The 22,117-nt window shown below is 43.1% G+C and overlaps 1 protein-coding gene across 1 annotated transcript in view; it reads left to right on the forward strand.

Moving 5' to 3' along the window:
* The window catches only part of ALK (ALK receptor tyrosine kinase), a 676,334-nt gene that overhangs the window by 490,884 nt on the left and 163,333 nt on the right, over nt 1-22,117 (forward strand). The window contains exon 5 of the mRNA XM_047852186.1: nt 38-165. Coding sequence (XP_047708142.1) covers nt 38-165 — 128 coding nt within the window. The remainder of the gene's footprint in view (nt 1-37; nt 166-22,117) is intronic.

Raw genomic sequence — 22,117 nt, forward strand, 5'->3', positions numbered from 1 at the left:
CTCTATGTTCTTCCCCTCTGTTTTCCAATGCAACCAGTTGGACAGTGCTTCAGGGAAGAATTGGGCGACCAGAGAACCCATTCCGAGTGGCCCTGGAATACATCTCTAGTGGAAACCGAAGCTTGTCTGCAGTGGACTTCTTTGCCTTGAAGAACTGCAGTGAAGGTATGTGAATCTGGCTTTCCCCTCCACTCCTCGGTAGCGTGCTGTCTTAAGTGTGTTGATAGCCTGCCACCATGATTAGCTGGGAATGTGCCTGTTTATACAGTGAAGTCTATGGTGCCTTGGAGCTGGTTCTGAATATTACCAAGTACTCCATTCCCCAGCTGATGGATTTTCAAAGACTGAGTATGACATTATATCTGCTTACCTTGAAACTTCGTCAAACAGAATAGTCTTTGTTAGAGAACATATCAGCTTAACTTCCCTGGCTGCCAAATGCTTTCAGCTACATTGTTTTGTTTTGTTTTGTTTTTTTACTGTGGAAAGTTTCAAATGTGTACAAATAAATAGAATAGTACAATGACCCCCATATACCCTCAACCCAGTTTCAATTGTTATCAACATGCTGCCATTTTTATTTCACCTGTATCTCTACCTACTCCTCACCCTACCAACTTGATAGTGGTTATTATTTTCTTCTTTTTTTTCCTGAGGCAAATTGCATGAATAATTATTTTTAATGACTTGATTTCTGCAATTATTTAGGGGAAACTTGGTAAATGGTTTTATATGAAATCTTTTGCTTATTTTGTAAATACCATGAAGGTATGGTCCACTCGATCGTTGAATTCCTTTTGTGTAAGTCCCACATTGTGTATTTACTCAAGATTTATTACCAAGAGAAAGCATCTCTCTCCTAAAGAATGCTTTGGTTTTTTTTTTCCTTTTGCCTTTGTTGCCAGGAAACTCTGAACTCAATGTAGTACTTAATCCCAGTAATTACAGCTGTATGTGTTTTTGATAAACTTATTTCCCCTCCCTCTACAGAGTTTTTGACCTTCTACTTTTATTTTCAAATCATATCTCATATGTATCTTTCATTAGATATTGCTTCAAGTCTGATTAGTAAGCAGGAAGAAATGAATCATCAATAGATAACATGAGGTTGATCTTTCCTTGATTATTTAGAAGACCTAGCATCATAATTATCAACATCCTTTATTGTTTCCCTCATGTAGAAGGTATAGGAGATGGGATTGAATCATACAGTCTTCAGGAAGAAGTTGCTTTCATTACTGCTATTCTGCTGTGCCTGCCTCTGACCAGAGGTTCACTGGGAAGGAAGGTCTCAGGTGTGCCATGGAATCTGTGGTCTAAGAGGCCCAAGGATGAAGTATGGAGAGGAATGAAGTCTGTGGCACTCCCAGACCCAAATTCTCAATTTAGACTGTTCATAAACAACCATGAAGGCCCATAACACCCAGCAATCTGTTGCATGAAGAAAAGCTCAGCTTTAAATCACGGGCCTCTTAGAAGTGGTGTATGTACAAAGGGAACTCCCTTAAGAGACTACTGACCAGCCAGTTTCTTATGCTCTTAGGGCTCTTCATTCATTGCTGGTCTTGTAAGAACTTTCACAAAGTGGTTTTCTTTTTCCTGTAATGAAAACTGGTTTATGTGTGAGAAAAAGAAAAATCATCATAATGTGATAGATTGAACTTCAGTTCCAGTTGAAAAGGTGGTTAACCTGTGATGTGAAGCAATGTATAAGAAACATGTGGTTTGGGAGAAAGCCAGAGCTTGTACAAATGTTTCCACATTCACAAACTTGGGGATTTGTGAATGGCTCTGGACACCATCAATCCTCACAGATGTCAATGTCTATGTACTGTCCAAAAGAGACCATCTATTGAAATGGAGCCAGTTAACAGGAATGTGACAGGGAGAAGGTATCAGTTCCCAGAATTGGCCTAATCTCATTTGAGTAATGTGAAAAGAAGGGGACAGGAGGCAAAAAACTCCAGATATCTGGTCCAGCCCAAATAATGTTGCAAAAATTCTTTGTACCTCTGAGTCAAGGATCTCAAACAAATTTTTCCTCCCTTACCCCTATGACTCCATTTAACCTAAAAAATTCTTCCTCTATATCTTATGTTGCATTTGCAGTGAGTTTGTTTCAGGGTTTAAAAGACCTGTTTGTTTCTTGTCTGCTTCTCTACCCTTATGAAACCAAGAGAGTTGACCTCTCTTGATCCAAAAAGTATGTCTTCTGACAGGCCACTTTTTTAGAGGAGGGAGGAAAGAAGTCTACTTCTAATTCCCTAGAGCAGGTAGATTGGCCAAGAGACCTAGGAAGGTTCTCATGTCCCAGCTACCTTCCTTCAGAGGCTCCATGTATAAGAACAGATGCTCCATGGAGAGGCAGATGTTCTCTGCACCCCTTCTCTGACTTGAACTCCTGTGGCCACCAAGGGGTATGAAGGGATAAGTATGGATGTGTAAAGCACAGAACAGAGAAAAACAAAGTAATTCCTGTGCTTCCTGGGAACTTATAATTTTCCCTCCCATGGTAGAACAATTCAGGTGCACATCAGTTGGTATGGACAAGTTGCAGACATAAGAAGCATCCTAAAACTACATTCATGTTTTTAAATGGAAGGAGTTGTTTCTGAGGTACACTCAAAACCTATTTGATATAGACAAATGTCTGTGTTTTCTTATGTCATTGCTTTGGTTTAGGTCATGAAAGGAAGGAAATAAGGAGAGTAGTATTGTCTTCGAGAGAGTGAACAGGGCTGGTGGCATGTTAGCCAGGGTTATAGATAGGTCTACAGGATGCCTGGTCTATTTTCTGATAGTAACTTGGTCCCCTCCTGATGAGGCACAGACAGAATATTAAATAAGAAACATCTGTAGAACTCTACAGCTCTTCCTTGGCCTACATGAGGAGAGGTGCCATTTTAGTTAGTATGGAGAAGACTTACAGGGGATGTTGGGACAATTTTCCCCATATAGGAGATTATACTTATTTGTGGATGTCATGGGCTGAGTCCATACCTCTTTCCTCTCTTAATCCTGACAGCTATCACAGTGTGTAACATTTAATAGGTGCTCAGTTAATAAGCAATAAAAGTTAACATCAACAGAGCACTTACCATGCACGAAGGGAAGTGCTGATCCTTTCACATGTGTTATCTCATGTGAACTTTACACTAGTGCTATAAAGCAGGTTCTATTATCTTATTTTACAGATGGGGAAACTGAAGCTCACAGAAGTCTCAAAACTTGCCCAGGTCATTCAATTAGGGAAAGATAGAGCCAAACTCAATCCCCAGTCAGTCTGACCACCAAGCCAGTGTTTCTGTCCACCACATTCTGGCACCTTTGTGGACTGTGTAGGGAAAGAGGTTTTATTTATTACCAGAAGATTTAGAATTATCTTTGACTCATCCTCCTCTCCCTACATCCAAATGGCCAAGCCCTGAGCTTTAGACTCATGGCTGCCTTACATCCTATCTGTTGCTATCTAGATGCTACTGTTGTTGTCTCTTGAATTTACCCTTATGACTTCATTTCCACAACAACGTACCTTATCTGGGCCTTTGTTACACATCCCTGGGCTTTGGCAGTAGCCAGCTAGTCTGGCTGATGCCATTACCCATCCCTAACATATTGCCACACCAATCTTCCCCAAATTCCCTTTCTTTGTGGCACTTTCATGACATCTCAGTAACTTCTTATTGCCTCACACATCAGAAATATGAGGGGGCTAGACTGGGCCACCTCACTCATTCCTGGGTCCAGGAAAGTGATGGGCTGGGGATCACACAGCTGGTTGGTGATAGAGCTGGGAGTGACATCAGAGCCATCTCGACTCCAGCATCAGTACTTTCACCACTGTTTAGTCCTGCCTGGAAAGCCTGAGTGTCTCTGCCTGACTTCCAAGCTTCTTTACAATCTGTCCTCAGGACCTGTCCAACGTTATGCCCTCTGTTTTCCACACCTCCTGCCCTCTAGTCAGACTGGTTTTCTGTCCACTGTACCAGGAATGGCCACCTTGGTCCCAGGTCTTCCATTTTGAATGCAGACTCATCATTTAGGATCCAGTTTAGGGCCCAAACCCTCCAGAACATCATTCATAGATATAAAAATCTTTCTCAGAAGGCTTTGCTATTACATCTAAATTTAGCATCTATTTTATAATTCTTTCCAAGTTAGTTATTTTGGGACCCTAACTTGAGATTTGGGATCTTGTCTTATATTTCTTTTATTTCTCCAGGGGGCATGTAACACAGTGCTAAACACATAGAAAACACTACATAAATATTTGTTGACTGATTGTTAGTTAATCATTGATAAATGCTGCTCCTGCTTTTATAGCTTTGGGCTATTAGCCTATTATTTCCAAAAGAAGGTAGCAGTGAATGTAAATTTGTTAGAAGAGGTTTTTTCCTGATGTTAAAAGAAAAATAGCTGATAAATTCGTCAATGATGGGAGAGATATCAGCCTCCAGAGACACCCATGCTTGGGCTTCCAGGAACCCTTCACCCATTCACAAAGACTTTTCTTCAGCAGACAAGCCAAAGCAATAGAATTGTGCAGGATACTCATCAGGACTCCATGTGTTCAGAGGAGTCTACAGAAAAACACGTCGGAAGGGGCAGGACTAGCTTCCTGAAAATGATTTGTAAAAACACTGTGCCTTTTAGCAGCTCATAAGAATATACCCCAATGTTTATAGCAGCACTTTCAGCAATAGCCAAATCATGGAAAGAGCCTAAATGTCCATCAATTGATGAATGGATAAAGAAATTGTGGTTTATATATACAATGGAATACTACTTGGCAATGAGAAAGAATGAAATATGGACTTCTGTAGCAACATGGATGGAACTGGAGAGTGTTATGCTAAGTGAAATAAGTCAGGCAGAGAAAGACAGATACCGTATGTTTTCACTCATATGGGGATCCTGAGAATCTCAACAGAAGACCAGGGGAGAGGAGAATGGGGGGCGGGGGAGTTACAGAGAGGGAAGGAGGCAAACTATAAGAGACTCTTAAATACTGAGAACAAACTGAGGGTTGATAGGGGATGGGGTGAGGGGAAAATGGGTGATGGGCATTGAGGAGAGTACCTGTTGGGATGAGCACTGGGTGTTGTATGGAAACCAATTTGAGAATAAATTTCATTAAAAAAAAAAAAGAATATAATTGCAAACACCCATCTCACACCTTCTATGTGCCAGGCTCCATTCTAAATTCTTTGCATATATTAACTCATTTAAGCCTCACAATAGTACTATGAGGTATGCATTATCATTATCAGCATTTCCACTGTATAGATGAGGAAATCGAGGCACAGAGACTTAAGTAATTTGCCCCAAGTCTCACAGCTGATACTGGAACAGAGCTCATCTACTCCAGTATCCATGCTCTTAGCTGCTGTGTGTTGCTGCTACTTCCTAGAAATCAACCCAGAAAGCATCTATTCTGACTCCCTCACCAGTGGAAATTGAATAAACAAACGACCCAAAGGTTTACCTTGAATTTTGATACACTAAATTATTGGCCACCCCAATGTGATTTCTACCTTCACCTCATGGTTCTCAAGCTCTCAGTTTTTCTAAGAATCTAATTTAGAACTTCCCTTTCCCTGCCTAGGTTGGTCAGAGGTGGTTTAGGTGTACCACTGCCCACTGGCCAACAGTGGACACCCCATCCATGAACATCAAGGAGCTGCAGATGGCACCTGTGTGAGCCTAAATACATTTTACCACCAGTCCCCGTGGTTCCTGTTCTCTTTCATGAACCTACAAGAATCATATCTGAGGTTTCCTGGGTCAGAACCACATTCAGCTCACTAACAGATTTCTCAGCAAGAAGCACTCTTGGTTCCTTACCCTACTGAGACACTTTCAGACACAGTAATTTCTCTGATGTGCCCAGAAGAGAGGATGTCATAATCCTCATGTGACCAATGAGGGGTTATTTCACTAACTTCTGTAGTGCGGGAGGGGCAGGAATCCAGTGTCAAAAGCAGTCCCACCACCATGGATACCTTAAAACACATGTTCCTAAAGAATTGGGGATGCACAGGTATCTTAACCTCTCTAGACCTAAAATGATGGCATTTAAACTGGATCTATGGTCTTCAAAGATTTTTTAGAGACTGAACCCTTAATTTAACTAAAGTTTTATATATGCATCCATTATATAAAAGTACACAAGCAAAGCTTCCCTAGGAAAAGTGATGGTTGGAACCTACCTCCTCCACAGCTCTTGACACCCACTCCCCCACCACCTCCATGGGGGTTCATAAAATACATTTTGAGAACCACTGGGCATTCTTATTTTCAACTCTCCTATTAATTCCAGGTTTTTGATCTTATGATTCTGTGCTTACATAAAACGTGATTGCCAAAAGTTGTTAACATTAATTGTACCTTCCTTAAACAATTAAGACTAAGGACAAGGCTGCTATACTTTGGGCTATGGCCAATTTACACAAGGCAAGTTCTTGTCTCACTGAGTCCTGGCTTTGAGATGCTAAGTATGGAGCTGGTATGAATGTTTCCAGTAAAAAACAAAAATGTGTGGCATGTCCCAATGTTGTTCCCTCTCTCTCCTCCTACTCCACCAAAGACAACGATGGCCAGGCAAGAATGCTCTCCTTAGGCCAAGAGGGGACAGGAGGAAACGAAAGAAGCTGAGCAAATGGATTCTAATCTTGGCCAGCCGTGTGGAACCAATCAATCTCTGGAGTAAGCTCCAAAATCCAGCTGGGTAAAATGAGGGATAACCTCATGGGCTCCTGGCAGCCTGGCCCAAATGGGGCATTTTCTGTTCCAACAGCAAGCAACACCCCAGCAGGATCCTCAGTCCGTGCTTGTAAAATGGTGATTACTGTGGCACTGTCCTCGGGCTGCTAGCAGAAAACTCTCTATGTAGTAGAAACATCAATCGTTCCGTCCACAGACTTGCCCGTTCCTTCGACATTTACTGAGCACATACTAGACTGAATGCTCCGTGATACTGATAGAAACTTGCTTCTGTCTTAGGACTGAGTTTTGGTGTGGGGCCTTAAAATCCCCATTCTGCTTTGCACAAAACTGCTCCCCCAAGGGCATCCCTGACTTACATTTAATTCGCACCAGAGGTATTGAATAAATGCTCCATTTGTACAGGTCTCTTCCTCTACACTGGTTGCCATGTGTATTGCTCAGAAATACCACAAAATGAGCACTGAACCAGCAATCAGGGGATCAAAGTCCCCTTTCCGCCTCTTATTTGCCACAGTCGAGCCAACTCTTCAGATCAGAAGGAATATTAAAGGTCTCTATCAGAATTGGCACATCATTGGTGTTTTTTTATTTAAAATAGGAATAAAAATATGTCAGTGGTTGTACCAAAACTGACCTTAACCGTGAGGGTCAAATGAGAAGATGGCTGTGGGGACGCATTATGGATGATGATGCCCTGAGCTACCTGACCTCTCTGCAACTCACCTGCCTGAAGCCTGTAAAAACAAAGGTGCTCCCTCACTGATGCTCTGTGTCTTATGGAGAAAGTACTAGTCACAGAAGCAAATTGGCTCTTCTGATGCCTCCTGCAAAATTATGTGATGCTAACAATAACCAAATGCCAAGCAGGTGTTGAGAGCCACAGAACTGCCAATCTGACACTGACACCAAGGTGGCTATCACCCAGCTTAGTCATTTCAAGGGACTGAGTCAACTGTGCAGTGGTGGTTGTAATGCTTGGAAGTGAAAGCCAAGGAGAAATAGCAACCACAGCCTGTGCCCTCCACGTGAAGGGTAAGGCCCACTTACAAAACATTCTCCTTATGAACTGCCTATTTCTAAAATTTCCCACTCATCACTTACCTGTGGATTGTACTGTTTAAAAGATAAGCATTAAAATTGTGATTTCCTGTAGCCACTGAGATCTCTCTCACATTTCCCCAAACACCTTGCACCTCAACCTTTTGTTCCAGCGGTGCCCCCTTTAGAGTCCCCTCCCCCTCCCATCCCCAATATCTGTCTCCTCAAGCCCTACACTTCTTTCAAACTTTAGCTCCAATGCTATCTTCTCCAAGAAGTCTCAGCTCAGAATTATGTCTCCATATATTTCCTTTTTAGAACAGTCTACTTCTTTCCAGAGTTATTTATGTATCTTGCTCAATAGATGCTAAATTCCTAGAATCAAAGACTGTCTTTTTCTTTTTAATCTCTGTACCCCAATTAGCAACTAACAGTGCTTCGCTCATAGTAAGCACTGAATAAAGCTTTTCTGGTTACAATGGAGGACGAGGATTACAGGCTTTGGAAACAGACAGAATGAGTGTGGCATTCCAGGTCTATCACTTACAACCCTTCTGAGCTCAGAAGAGTTTTTAAGAATCTTTGAGTTTTGGGGGCACCTGGGTGGCTCAGTCGGTTGAGCGTCCAACTTCGGCTCAGGTCAGGATCTCGCAGTTTGTGAGTTCGAACCCCACATCGGGCTCTGTGCTGACAACTCAGAGCCTGGAGCCTGCTTCAGATTCTCTCTCTCTCTCTCTCTCTCTCTCTCTCTCTCTCTCTCTCTCTCTCTCTCGCATGCGCTCTCTGCCCCTCCCCCACTCACGCTCTGTTTCTCTCTCTCTCTGCCCCTCCTCCACTCATGCTCTGTCTCTCATGCTCTCTCTCTCCTTCGGAAATAAACATTAAAAAAAAACTCTTTGAGTTTTGGTTTTCTCAACAGTAAATGGGACTAATGTTACATAATTATAGGTTTGTTGAGAAATGAAAAACTGATATTATGCATCCAGCCCCTGGCACGGTGCTTGGCACAATAAATGTACCATTGCCTTCCCCCTTCCTCACCCCTGACTGAGATGAATGTCCTCATTCTGGAACCAGGATGGGATAATTCATCACAAGTATCCCAGGATATGTTTGCAGGCTCAGGCCCACCTTTCCCTTTACATCTGCACCTTTTCTGAGCCATTGGGCCAAGGGCAAGTTCACCCCCGCTGCCAGCAGAAACTTGGAAAGCCCAGATCTGTTTTCTGATTTAGAAGGCGGTTGCTTTTCTTCCCGCCCACAATCTATGCTTTTCTCTCTGATAATGTCATTTTTTTTTCCCTTTGTGACTGGGTGCCCAGAATCCAATGTGCCCTGCAAAAGAGTGGAACTGTTTAATCCTGTGGGGATCCTTAGTGGCCAAGGAAGACCCAAACATCCTGTGATGTACGCTTATCATACTTCTGAGAATAGGATCTAAATCAGCCAGGCCCCCAGCTGGTGGAACCAGGAAAGCATTTTGCTTGCCCCTCCTTTCCCTACGGATGTACAGCTGCTGTTGGCAGAAACTTCCTTACATTGGAATGGCTTATTCATAACCACTAATAAACCCAATTAAAAATGCCCCACAAAGTACATAGGAACAATGATTGCTCGATCAACTCTTTTAAATATTTGACCATTGGAAATCACCCGGAAATGGAGGCCAAGACAAAAGATTTTTAAATATAAATAAATAAGGAACCAGTGCACTGAGGTCATTGTCCTCCCAGAAGAAAATTACTTTCAAATTACAACTACATAAAAGAAATAATTGAAAAGATTAATCACACTAAAATAATTGGTCTATTTTACAAGTAATTTGGAGCAATATTCAGTCATTGACATAAATGTCTAGTAGTAAAATAGTAATGAATTTCATTCTCTGACTAATGTATTTATTTTATTAATGGTACTAAGTGGCGTTGTTACTCCTTATAAATATTTCATAACTTTTAATTCATTAAAATGTTCAAGGAATTTCCAAAAGTATTTATTAGTTTTAAATCATCCTTAGTATTCAATATGCGATTGCCATTCTGCCTGGGTAATTAAAAAAATTATTGTTTTGGGTAATGGGAGTCTCTTTGAATGTGGAGGATTAAGCCCCAGTTATTAATGAGACTGACGCTCCTGCTGGTGATGAATGAGGGGCTTGGTGAAGCTATGCTCCCCCTCTAGGTCTCTATCTGTGCCTGTGAGGCGAACCCAAATAAATAAATTCCAGAGATAAGAGAAATGTCAGTTTAGACATTGGTTTCAATCCACCACCTCTCCCACATCCTCTCCATCTTCCAGAAACAGCTGACAGCAGAATTCGTACATTCTGACCTCACCTCCTCTCTGTTTCTTTCATTCTTTGATAGAGGCCATAAGGAGGGAAATGGGCATAAGATGCAACAGAGAGAAAAGCAAGGGACGTTGCATCATGAACAGTGGAAAGAAGATAGGATTTGGATAAGAAAACGTGGACTTGAATCCTAGCTGAGTTGTTTGGGTGCTGTGTGTCTGCTACACCCTGCAGTGCTAGATAATTAATGTGTAAAATGAAGACGTTGGCACCTACTCCATGCGAGGACTTAATTCGTGTGGGGATTAAATATGATAGTGTGTATGCCTTACATGACACAATGCCTGCAACCTAGCAGGAAATCAAACAGGGTTAGTTCTCCCCCTCCCTAAGTCCAAACAGTAATGTGGATCCAGTGGCCTTGACAATTCTTAATTAAGCATGGTACAAATAATTGGTATGAGTCATCAAGATAAACTGGACCAACAGTGAATTGTTCAACTTCAAGGGCTTGGTGAAGTCTAAGGACATCCCCTGGAGGAAGAATGGGATGGCTCCACTCTCAGTGCCCTGTCCCACAGGTCTGAGGTCAGGCTCACTGCCCTATCTCCCAAGCCCCATCCACATAGGAAGTGGCTAAAGGCATTTGGCTGTGAGAAAATAGGGAGGGGCCAGGAGCTAACAACTGGGTTGGGATAAAGGGGCAGGTGTTTCTCACATTTGGACCCTTGTACCTTGAGGATATATAGTGGTGCTCTGGGCACATGCAAACCCACAGAATTAACATGGTACATTTTACCAAAATGTTGGAACAGAGGGATATTTTTATATTTAAACCAACATGGCTATATACTGGGCTTCAATGCAAATTACACACAAATCTTAAGATAAAACATGAGGTTTAAGACCTTTTCTGCTGGAAGTGATCCCCCAGATTCTGGGAGGTGACATCACCCTTGTCTGCCATGGGGGGTACATCAAAGGGGATGTTAGTGAAGCACAACTCTAAGGGGACAGAGGGACAGGAGTTAAAACAAGGAAGTATGGCAGCCTGGAAAGCTGGACCAAATCAAAGGTATTCTTTCAGTTGCAAGCCATTGGTGGATGTGATGGCAGGCCAAATCCCAAGGTGACACCAGAGACCAGCAGGGGGGCCCTAACATACCAAATCAGTCAGAAGGACTCAATTCCTAAAATTTATGTACCAAATCAGGGCCAAACTAACCAAATATTAGATTTAAAAGTCCCCTGTGTATTGACCTAAAGCTTATTAAATTTCCCCAAAGACAGAATGGATTGCAGAATTGGCTTTGTTTTGAAGGGAGATACAGAAAGGGTTACTAACTCTCCATCTGAAGAGCTAGGAGACATTTTACTTCCTCTCTGCCCAGACCCCTGGACAGAGCTTCTCACAGCAGGGACTATGGGAACCAAATGGCCAAGTCTTCCAGAGCAGAGCACAAGGATGTGGTGTGTTTTTTTCTGTTTTTACTCAGTTATTTTGAAGTTTTGCCATTCTCTGTCTTCAGATTATGCTGCGAGTGTGGAACCTTAGTTTGCCTTTTTTGTTGTGATTTGTTTGGAGAGGAAACACAGGGAAACAGTTGCTTAGTAGTTGCCCAGAGGCCCCGCAATTCAGTCTGCAAGTCACAAGGCAAATGGTCTCTCTGATCCCTCCTTCCCTCAGCTCCAACATTCTGGAATTCCATGAGCAGCATTTGGGTGGATGTAAAGTCTTTTGGCTTTTGCTGCTTTTGCTTCTTTATTTAGCTCTTAGCCAGCATTTTGTGTCTATAAAATGCTTAACAACATTGACTAATTACCACTTATTAATCACTCATGCAACTGATAGACCAGGGTCTTATCATTTCCTTCAACAACACAGGTGCAATATCCTGTCTGGTTCCCAAGTCATACACAGTGGGAGTGATGGGACCATCATGGCAGCACTGGGATCCTCCTGAGCTCACTGGGGGAATGGGCCGGAAGGTGGGCACAGGCTCTGTGAGGCTACAACCCTCTGCTCTAATGAACAGGAAGGATGAGCCACATTGCCGGCCAATGGCAGCTGAGAAGCAATAAGCTTTAATTAGAAGCTTCTTCCTGGAAATTCACATGGACATAATAACTCTGTTGTCTTAAAAGGCCCAGAGAGGTTGAATGCCTCAACTTTCTTTTGCTTTTATAAGCTGATCCTTTCAATCACTTTTGAAATGTAAATATAATTAAAACATTGGTGGGGCGCCTGGGTGGCGCAGTTGGTTAAGCGTCCGACTTCAGCCAGGTCACGATCTCGCGGTCCGGGAGTTTGAGCCCCGCGTCGGGCTCTGGGCTGATGGCTCGGAGCCTGGAGCCTGTTTCCGATTCTGTGTCTCCCTCTCTCTCTGCCCGTCCCCCGTTCATGCTCTGTCTCTCTCTGTCCCAAAAATAAATAAACGTTGAAAAAAAAATTAAAAAAAAAAAAACACAACATTGGTGCCAATTAGCTTCCCTGTGCTACAGAGACAGGCAACTCATGTCTAGGGTCAGGAGGTAGCCTGTCTGTAGGTTTACGGTTCAGGAACACAGGTGAAGGAGAACACAGCTGGGGATAGCAGCAGAACAGACCACTGCACAGGCTCACTTTGGTCTCCAGGAGTGCTAGGAGACAAGCTCCCTGCACTCCACTCCCCAGAGATCAAAGAGAGCCTGTGAGTAGCCCAAAGCCTCTGTCCTGTGGACTTGGGCTTATGACTAGGTAAGGCAGAGGTGAGAAATTCCCAGAATTACATTATATGGATTAAAATAGAAAGCAGAAAATTACAAGGAAAGTTGTTCCCTATTTCTCTTACCATCTCAGGATTGGTATCTTTCTTGTCAGTGTGCAAACACAAGCCCTTGCTTGTTGCGTTTCCCATACTCTCCCACATATCCACTGGGTGTGCATGCATACTAATGTTAGAAGATCTATCTATTCTCTGTCATTCTTCCCCTGGCATCGCCCTTCCCCCATTCTTTTCTCCCCATTTTTTTCCCATGGCTATTTGTAACGCCAAAGCAACTACTCGATTCAGAGCCACAGTGTTTGTTTACTCTGTGTGATAATCAATACAGGAAAGCAGACAGATCATTACCCGTCGTGGTGTTTGTTTTGGCATCCTGCGGGCAGCCTACATCTCCTCACCCTCAGCCTTCCTTCCCTCTGTCTCTCCCAAACTCTGGGTGCCTTTGTCTTTTTGCTTACCTGTGACTTCACTTTCACTTCTCAACTTTCTTCCTCTCTTTTCGTGAGGGGGAAAAACCTGGGCCATGGAATTGGCCATCTGATTGCTGGGGCACCTCAGTAATCAGTGAAGCCTGTTCTGCTTTTACTCCAGACAGATGGACAACAACTGAAATGGCCAGATTGGCTGCTCAGGGGCCAGATCTGGGGTGTGCACATATGAAGTCTTCCTCTCTTTCTCTTCTGTATTCTAAGAATAGATTTTCTTCTCTCCTCCTTTTTTCCATTCCCCAATTTTGCCTCCTTTCCCTTCATGTACCTGTCATTTTCTGGTTAGAAGACCTCATTTCACATGCATACACATGTTGCACACAGGAACAGTGTTGTACATGAACAGTGAGGAGGTTTTGTGGGGCATTTGGACATGGTGATCCTGAAGAAGGCCTCAGGGTCAAGACCACCGTCTTTAATTGAGAGTGAGGGGGGCGCCTGGGTGGCACAGTCGGTTAAGCGTCCGACTTCAGCCAGGTCACGATCTCGCGGTCCGGGAGTTCGAGCCCCGCATCAGGCTCTGATGGCTTGGAGCCTGGAGCCTGTTTCCAATTCTGTGTCTCCCTCTCTCTCTGCCCCTCCCCCGTTCATGCTCTGTCTCTCTCTGTCCCAAAAATAAATAAAAACGTTGAAAAAAAAATTTTTTTTAAAAATTGAGAGTGAGGACTTCCTAGTGTCAATCACATGGCAAAGGCAAGACTTAGTACATAAGAGGGTCCAGCATTTTCTTCTAGGGGTCAAGAAATTAAATTGGAGTGAGCTCTTGGGTAATGGGAACTGAGCTTGCAGTCACTACAGAGAAGACACTAGAAGCTAGGAAGGAGAGTCTTGGGAAAACTCATTTATTTTCTCTTCAGGGTCAGCAAAGCAGAGTCTAAGCTCATGGCATGGGAGCTCAAATCTCAGGGGAGATTTTTTTCCCCCTTGTTTTTCCCCGTCTTTAGCAAGTCATGTTGAACATTCCAGCTTACTTTGGTTGTACTCTAAGAGTTTTATCTGGGCCTTGACCAGGGTTTTAAAGGGTTTAAACATCACAGTTGTGATCCATTGGATTCTCCAAGGAAATAACAAATCTCAGAAAAAGAGGGAGGAAGGAGGGGAATAAAAGAGAGAGGTAGAAAAGACTATGAGGTCTGGCCACTCCACCCACCATAAAGTTCACCTTCACCTCCTGTGGAAACTAGGAGGTTCAGAGCTTGCATTGATTAAGGAAAGTGGGATCTTCCTACCAACTGACCTGAAATCTGTCCCCGTGTGTAAACTGGGCTTCCGTTTCTCCACCACCTAGTAACTGGACTCTATGCTTCCAGAACCAAGGCTGGAGGATTTATTAAATAACCCAAACTCCTTGGGAGTTTTAAAAATCATATTTGCATTTCCATGCTATTATATTATATAGTGTGACTTCATATAGAAGCTACTATATGAGGCTCCACTATTTCTCATCATTGGTTGTTGCTTTTCAGACATAAAAAATAGAAGAGGAGTCACAGTCACCATGTGATGGTCTCTTTTGTCAGATGTAGAACTCCTCCCACCATACCCTTACCCCAACCCTTGGTTCCAGCCACAGACAACCTCATTAAGTGTGGTATAAGGGTAGCCCAGTGCTCAATCCACAGAATTCCAGGAAGGCTTCATATGACTTGGGCGGATCATCCAAGTACTATGGCCTGTTTGACTTTTGCTTCCGTTATTCCCCCCCACCCCTGCTAAGTTGTGCAATTTCCACCTCAAATCTGCATCCCTAGCACTTGGCTTAAAGCCTGGCATGATAGGGGCTCCATGAATTTTTGTAGAGTTTTGAATGAGTGAATGAATAAATGAGTCAAGAGGGAGCACTGTGAGAAAGTGTCTATGAATGCAAAGCAGAGTGGGAAACTGACATCAGCAGCAAGAAATTGTAAACAAGGCAAATATATCAATATTTCAGATGGTTTCAGTTATCCACTTAACCATTTCAAGTGGGCATTCTATTTTGTAAGTATAGGCAAAGATAAACACACCCAGTAGCCTAAGCTTAACTTCCAGATTCTCCCCTGCAAAATAATAATTATTAATATTAATAATAATGATTACAAGAGTAGAATCTCCAGTACACACCATCTGGAAACTCCTTACATAGGTCCTGAACATTGCCAGATGACCCAAATTAGTGATCAGTGATATACTTACCCCCATGTGATTTGCTTGAGTTAGGACTTGGCTACTGCTTTGAAGATGTTACAATAGAATCGAACAGCAGATGAACTTGTATTTGATATATTCTATCAACTCTATTGCTTTCTGGGACTTCTGTTAACTATACAATTCTGCACTTTTAAAAATCACAGTTTTCATTTAATTTAGCATCTGGAAAAGGCTTAAAGAAAAAATGTTTTCTTTTCTCCCTAATTTTACAGATTAGCAGACTGAGGCCCAAAGAAATTAAGGTTCTATAATTATCAAATGGCCAAGTTGTGATTTTTTTACCTCTTATTCTATTTTTTCTTCAACCTCTCCCTGCTATTTCTCAGCCTTGGAAAGATTAGAAAGTGACTTTAACACCTATGCATTTCTGTTCTCCACTCCATACGGGCCCTGTCCCAGATCCTCACCATCTAGCATAGAGCCTGGCACAGATCAGATGTTCAGTCAGTGTTCTTAATGTTCTTAATTGAAATAAATAGAATACATGGCATCCCAATAAAGTATTAAGTGAATGATAAGCATATTGGAACCTTGTATCTCAGCTTGTATTTTCAGAGAGAGAACCAGCCCGTGCTCAACCAGGAAAAGGGCATGCTTAAGAAAGCTATAGTAGGGCAGAAAGGCCAGAACAGTTTTCATATAAGAGAATCAGCCCACTGAAAAGGATTTTAAACATCATAAAGAGGATGTAAACTTTACAGTCCATATGCAAAAATGAAACCTGACTTGGCTCTTAGGAGAACCCCTCATTTCCACTGATGGCAAACAGCTTAATCTAGAGTCAAGAGTTAAAGTAAACTCTGAATGGAATTTTTTAAATTTCTCTTGGATAGATAATCAGATGGTTCTGAATTCTCCCCTTTTCCATTTTCCTTCCCATTGCTCTGGAGAGCAAGTAAAAATAGGAAGTCTTCTGTGCCATCTAGTGATGAAAGAGCCATCTATTCTGGCCTCCCCTGAGAGATTCACTCCTGTTTGTCTTCAGTCATAGGGCCAGCCCCATAAGTATCACTGAAGAAGTCCCTGTTTGCAGGTCATATGGTCCACCTACATCACCCCAGCTCCATCCATAAGACCTCCACAGGTCTACCCACAATCTCTCAGCCACCTCTGGGCCCTTCTCGGGGAGACAGTGAGACTTTTGATGCTCTCCCATGCTGCTCTGGGTCTGAGCCCTTTCTACCCACTACCTCCCAGTTGCCCCCCCCCCCCCCACTCTCCTGACTCTACTGAAGCAGCCTAGAGCTAACCCAAGGCTCAAGTGCCTTCTTGATTGCAAGTCCTTTCAAACCTTCTGGTCTTTATCTCCTTCCCATGCCCCTGCCAAGATAAATCCCATCAAGTATAGGAAATGCACAGACCTGGTTGCCCTAACAGAACCACTTGAGTGTTCACCCTTTCCAATTTTCTCTTTGTTTCCAATCTAAGGGGTCTCTTTCACACCCTTTTCCATTCTGCCTCACTCTGTGTTTTTTACTAATAGGCATGTTTGGAGGCCTATTGATTCTTGGTTCCAGATACTCAAGACTCAGTCTCTTTGACTCCAAGATCCATTTCACTCTAAAAAAATTCAGATCTTACTGTTGAAAATCTATATTTTCTTTCCCTAAGTCAAGGCAGTGCCAGGAGAGAGTGAGAGCAACTCTGAATGGAAAGTAGAGGGAGTGGGTCTACAAAGTTCAGAAAAAAGAAACTTCAGATGACTATCATATTTTGAATCATAATTATCATAATCATGATAATATTGTATTACCACACCCCCAACTCCAGTTGTCCAACTGTGCCTCCAGCTAAACAGTCATCAGAGGGAGCCCCTTTTTAATGACTTCATGGAAAGAGTTTCCATAACAATTTTAATGGGACATAAAGAAGACAAAATATCTTAAAGTTCTAAGATGTTCCAGCAAACACCCAGTCCTTCTAAGTATAGACTGCAGTCCTGAGTCAGACTCAGAGCCCCACAAACTATATGTGAATCTCTTTGGTTTACATTATATTCTCTCCTGGCAAAAGATAATGACCTAAGGCAAAACCCCACCTGTGTTCTGTGACAGCCAGATGCATTTTTTTGAAAGCACCTCTGACATCTTTTTCCTGGCCAAGATCACTATCACTTGTAAAGTTCAAAGTCATTGAAGCTTTCTTTCTCTGGCCTCAACCTTCCTGTATACCCCTCTCCATTAGTCTCCATGACTAAATCCCATACTCCAGCCCACCAGATCAACAACCTGTCCTCCTGACAGGCCAGGAATGGTCATTCCATCTGTCCCCATCCCAATTACTTATCAAAGACCATCACAATGCTCATTTCATCCCCCAGTGGCATCCATGAGCACTTTTTATGGCATCATCATTTAAACCACTTACTTGGCACTAACTAGCCTTAAGACATTTTCTACCCATGACTTCTTATAGAGAGTGATTTCATTTTTAGTACTGGTCTATGTTTTGCATAGAGTCTACCAACTTGGTTCATCCAGCACACAAGAATGTATTCCTGTCTGTCTAGATGGTAAGCTCCCTAAGGGATAGTACACTACAGTAAAAAGATCTTGGAACAACATACAGCAGTCACCTAACTCAACCCCTCTAAGCCCTGGTTATTTCTTATCATAAAATATATATGCCAACTTGATAAGAATGAGATTAGACCCAGTGAGACAAGCTGCATAAAAATTGGCACAGGAAATCTTTTTAAAAGTTGATTTTCTTCTTTCTTCCTCCTTAGAGTTCTACCTTTTCTTCTCCATCCCACCCTCACTCCCCAAAATGGTTCCTACCAACTCACATGATGGCCTGACACCTGAAGCTTAAGAAGTTGTCAGTAAGGATGTGCTAGATGGATGAAAGATAAATGGATGAATAAATTAATGAGAAGGAACGACATGTTAGGATTGCTCCATTACCCACACTTGCTCTCTGTTCCACATTCCATCTTCACCAGGGGCTTCACCCAGCTTCTGGGAGGTCCCTGACCCCTACCCCAAACCCTAGATTTCCTTTGTCCATCTTGTTAAGGGAGAGCCTGGCAAGGATCCATGAGCTGGGCTTCAGTTTCCCTTAACAGTGAAAAACAGGGCACATGTAAGGCATGATAGCTGGCTTTTTCCTCAAGGACAGTGTGTCCTTCAGGAAGAACTGGCAGAATTTCTATCAGAACTGGATTCCCTCTTAGTGCAAGTGTGCTAGGGGTTTCCAGCTTTTCTAAGCAGTGGCACAAAGCCCATGTCAAGCCAGCCTCATTAGCTGGCCTTTCCCCAGTTTAACCACTGCCCTGCATTTCAGAGAAGTCATCACAGCTCCTCGTACTGTTTCCTTTCCAGAGGGACCAAGGAGAGGTACCCGAAATGAGAGCCTGTCAGCCATGCCAGCTATTATCATTATCCAAGCAGGACATTTCTTTTCCTGGTCTGAAAATGCCAGTTATCTGCCATGGAGGTGGGGTAGCTGTATCTGTATAGAAAACCTCCCTTTAATTAATCTTTAATCATGAAAGATTCCAATGCAATGTAGAGCATTAACTCAGTAATATTTGGATTTTCCCCATTTTGAATCTGTATTTATAGTTCATCATAATGAGGGACTGAGGTTGGGTGACATTTTTAAGGGCTTAGATTTATTTCAGTGAGACCATCAGAGAGTTTCATAATCTCACTCCCAAAAATGGGAGGAAGAAAGAGGTCTCTTTGGGGAGGGGATGCCAGTTCACTCCAGTGTTACTCCAGTTTCCAGCCAAGGTATTATATTCTCCCGATGCTGTTCACAGATTGCAATCTAGTTTCCTCCATACATTTCTTAATAACTTTTCTGAAGAGATGACTGAGTCTGAATTGTTGACTTAAATTGTACCAGCTTTCCAAGAATCTTGCTTTCAGAGGTGGGAATGATGAATTGAGGAGTTATTTATTTTGATTTTTTGAATATGTCCATTACTGAGGTCCCTAGGCTTGTGTGCAAAGATCAAAAGACACAATTCCCTCAGAAAAATAAACTGAGTAGCCTATATGTAGGCCAAGCCAACTACAGTCTAGATAACCATGCAATCTAGAGGTGGTGGTGGTCCAGTGAGACATGTCCTGGTAGAAGTGAAAGTTTCATGAGGATGTGAGACATAAGGCCAGGTGACTTCCACCTATGCTTTAAAGTCATGACACTAATTTTTGAAGCTGAGTGGTGTGACCTCAGAGAGGCACCATTCTGTGTAAAAGGCCATGCCTCCAGTTTTCTGGATATGCTTCTTTCCAAGAAATACTCCAGCAGTGATGGACGTAGTCCCCACCCAGGAAGAAGGAAGCCAAAGTGGGGTCCCTGCTCCCAGGAAAGAGATATTCCCAGGAGCCACTGATCTATGTTAATGCATACCCCAGGCTCTGACTAAAAGAGATCCTTGAAACCTCATACCCTTAAGTAAAGGTTCTAGATGGCCACTATGAAAGGAAAGCTGAGGCTAACCCACTTCTACTCAGGACCCCTGGGGAAAGGAAGAGGTAGGTACAAAAGAAATAGGAGGGAAGGAAGAAGAAAAGGGGAAAAAAGGGAAAGGAAGGCATGGATGTTGATAAAAGTATTCAGAGAAACGTCTTACTCCAAAATGGTGGTGATGTGATGGAAATACTAGACTGGGAGTTAGTTGTCATGGTAACTCCTGGAAATGGGAACCAGAAGAAGAGTTGTCACATTTGCCTAACATTTCCATTCAATGGGCTTTGGTTTGGGTTTGGGGTTTGTTGTTTGTTTGTTTGTTTGTTTGTTTTTGGAACTGCTTTTTGCTGGCAATGTGCTAAGTCCTGGGCAATATAAATATAAAAGCAATTCAACCAAATTTTCTGGCCTTAAGGAGCTCAGTCTAGTAAGGCAGACATGTTAGGAAGTGATTACAATCCAGTGAGGTGAATACAGATTTGCACAGAGCTACGGAAATACGGAGGACAGAGCGACTAACTCGGGGCCTGTGTGGAGGAAGATAATTCAACAAAGCTATAGAGAGGGAGCTGCGTAATAGAACAGCACAGAAATCCTTCTCATCTCATGAGACCCGTCCAGTTCCATGAAGCCTCCCTGACCCTCCTTCCCTCCCTGGAGTAGAATCTATCCACATTCCTTGCTGTGTACACACCTCTCCTGTGCTCCTCTTTCCACATCTTGTCACACATTAAACACTCTGTCTGCTTCTAATGTACCGTATACTCCTCACATGCAAGGACCATGTTTTATTCATGTTTGCATCTTTAGCACCTAGAATATTGATGTAGAATATTGTGTGTCAGATTGTAGGCTGCTAATTAGTGTTTGTGGGAAGGGAGGAGGGTGGGAGGGAAGGGGGAGGGGAAAGAAGGGAGGGGAAGAAAGAGGGAGGGGAAGAAAGAAGGGAGGGGAGGGAGAAAGGAAGGAAGGAAGGAAGGAGGAAGAAGGGAGGGAGGGAAGGAAGGGAGGAAGAGAGGAAATGAGTTTCTTAAACTTCCAGGGCTTATATATATAACCTCCTGTCATCCTCCTGTGTTTGGCCTCCTTCCAGTAACTACTGCTCCAAGTCTGTCCCTCTTTTCTCCTATTCTCTTCTAATTCTTCCTCCTCACCCATCCCTGCCTGGGCCTTTCCTCCTCCCTTCCTCAGTCCCCCTTCCTCTCTTTCTTGTCCATTTCCTGCCCCTTTCCCACTATCTTACCCCTGAACTTCTGTGTCCTTTCTCCATCCTTTCCTCCCTACCTTCCCATTACTTTAGTGAGGTCAGAGGTCTGATATGGATCATGAAAAATGATGAAGTGAAAGAAAGGATGAGCCAAATATAATTTGTTTCAAAGGCAGCCGGTCTTCTTAGACCTTAGGACAATGAGGAACAAAGAACTAGGCCCAGGGCCTCCACAGCTCTTACTCTCCACGGTTGGTGGCAGTGGATAGGCCACAGTATCCATGGATCATGTGGTCAATCTATTTTGAGTTTTCAGCCCAAAGCCAGAGTCATGGAAAGTCCACGCTGTGCTGATGAAGAGCCCACATAGTGACCCCAAACTGCAGTTCCCACCTATCCAAGCCTCCTGACGCTACAGCTTAGGAACCCAGGCACCAGAGAAATTAAGTGACTTACCCAAGGTCACACAACAAGCCATGGCTGAGCCAAACCCAGAACCCTGTCTCCCGACAACTAGCGCGGGGATTTTCCCATGCGGCGCATTGCCCCTTGCTCTGGCAGTACATTTCCTGCATGCCAGGATTGATGCAGCTGACACGCACACACACACAGGGACTCATTCTTCCTGCCGAGAAATGCATCCAGTTATGGGGAGGAAGGTGACAGCTGTTTAATAGCAGCTCTGTGGGATGGTTCTGGACTTAGAGTGTGGAATATTATCTCCTGCTAATGCGTTAGAGGAGATGCAGGGAAACAGAATGTAATTACCCAAACGGCTGTTTTTCCCGGATACCAAAACTAATTCTCCCGCCTGGTGAATAATGCTGAGGGGTCTTTAACAATTGGTTTATGCCCCATCTGAAAGCTGTCACCACTCCTAATAGCACAGGGACCTGTTTTGCCAATAAGAGGTATCAATTCGAGACTGCCTCAGAGATAAACACGTGGGTTCATCCATTTTCTGAGGGGCCCTGAGAGTCTCTCCAGTGAG

The sequence above is a fragment of the Prionailurus viverrinus genome, chromosome A3 (assembly GCF_022837055.1).
Source record: "Prionailurus viverrinus isolate Anna chromosome A3, UM_Priviv_1.0, whole genome shotgun sequence".
Classification (NCBI taxonomy): domain Eukaryota; kingdom Metazoa; phylum Chordata; class Mammalia; order Carnivora; family Felidae; genus Prionailurus; species Prionailurus viverrinus.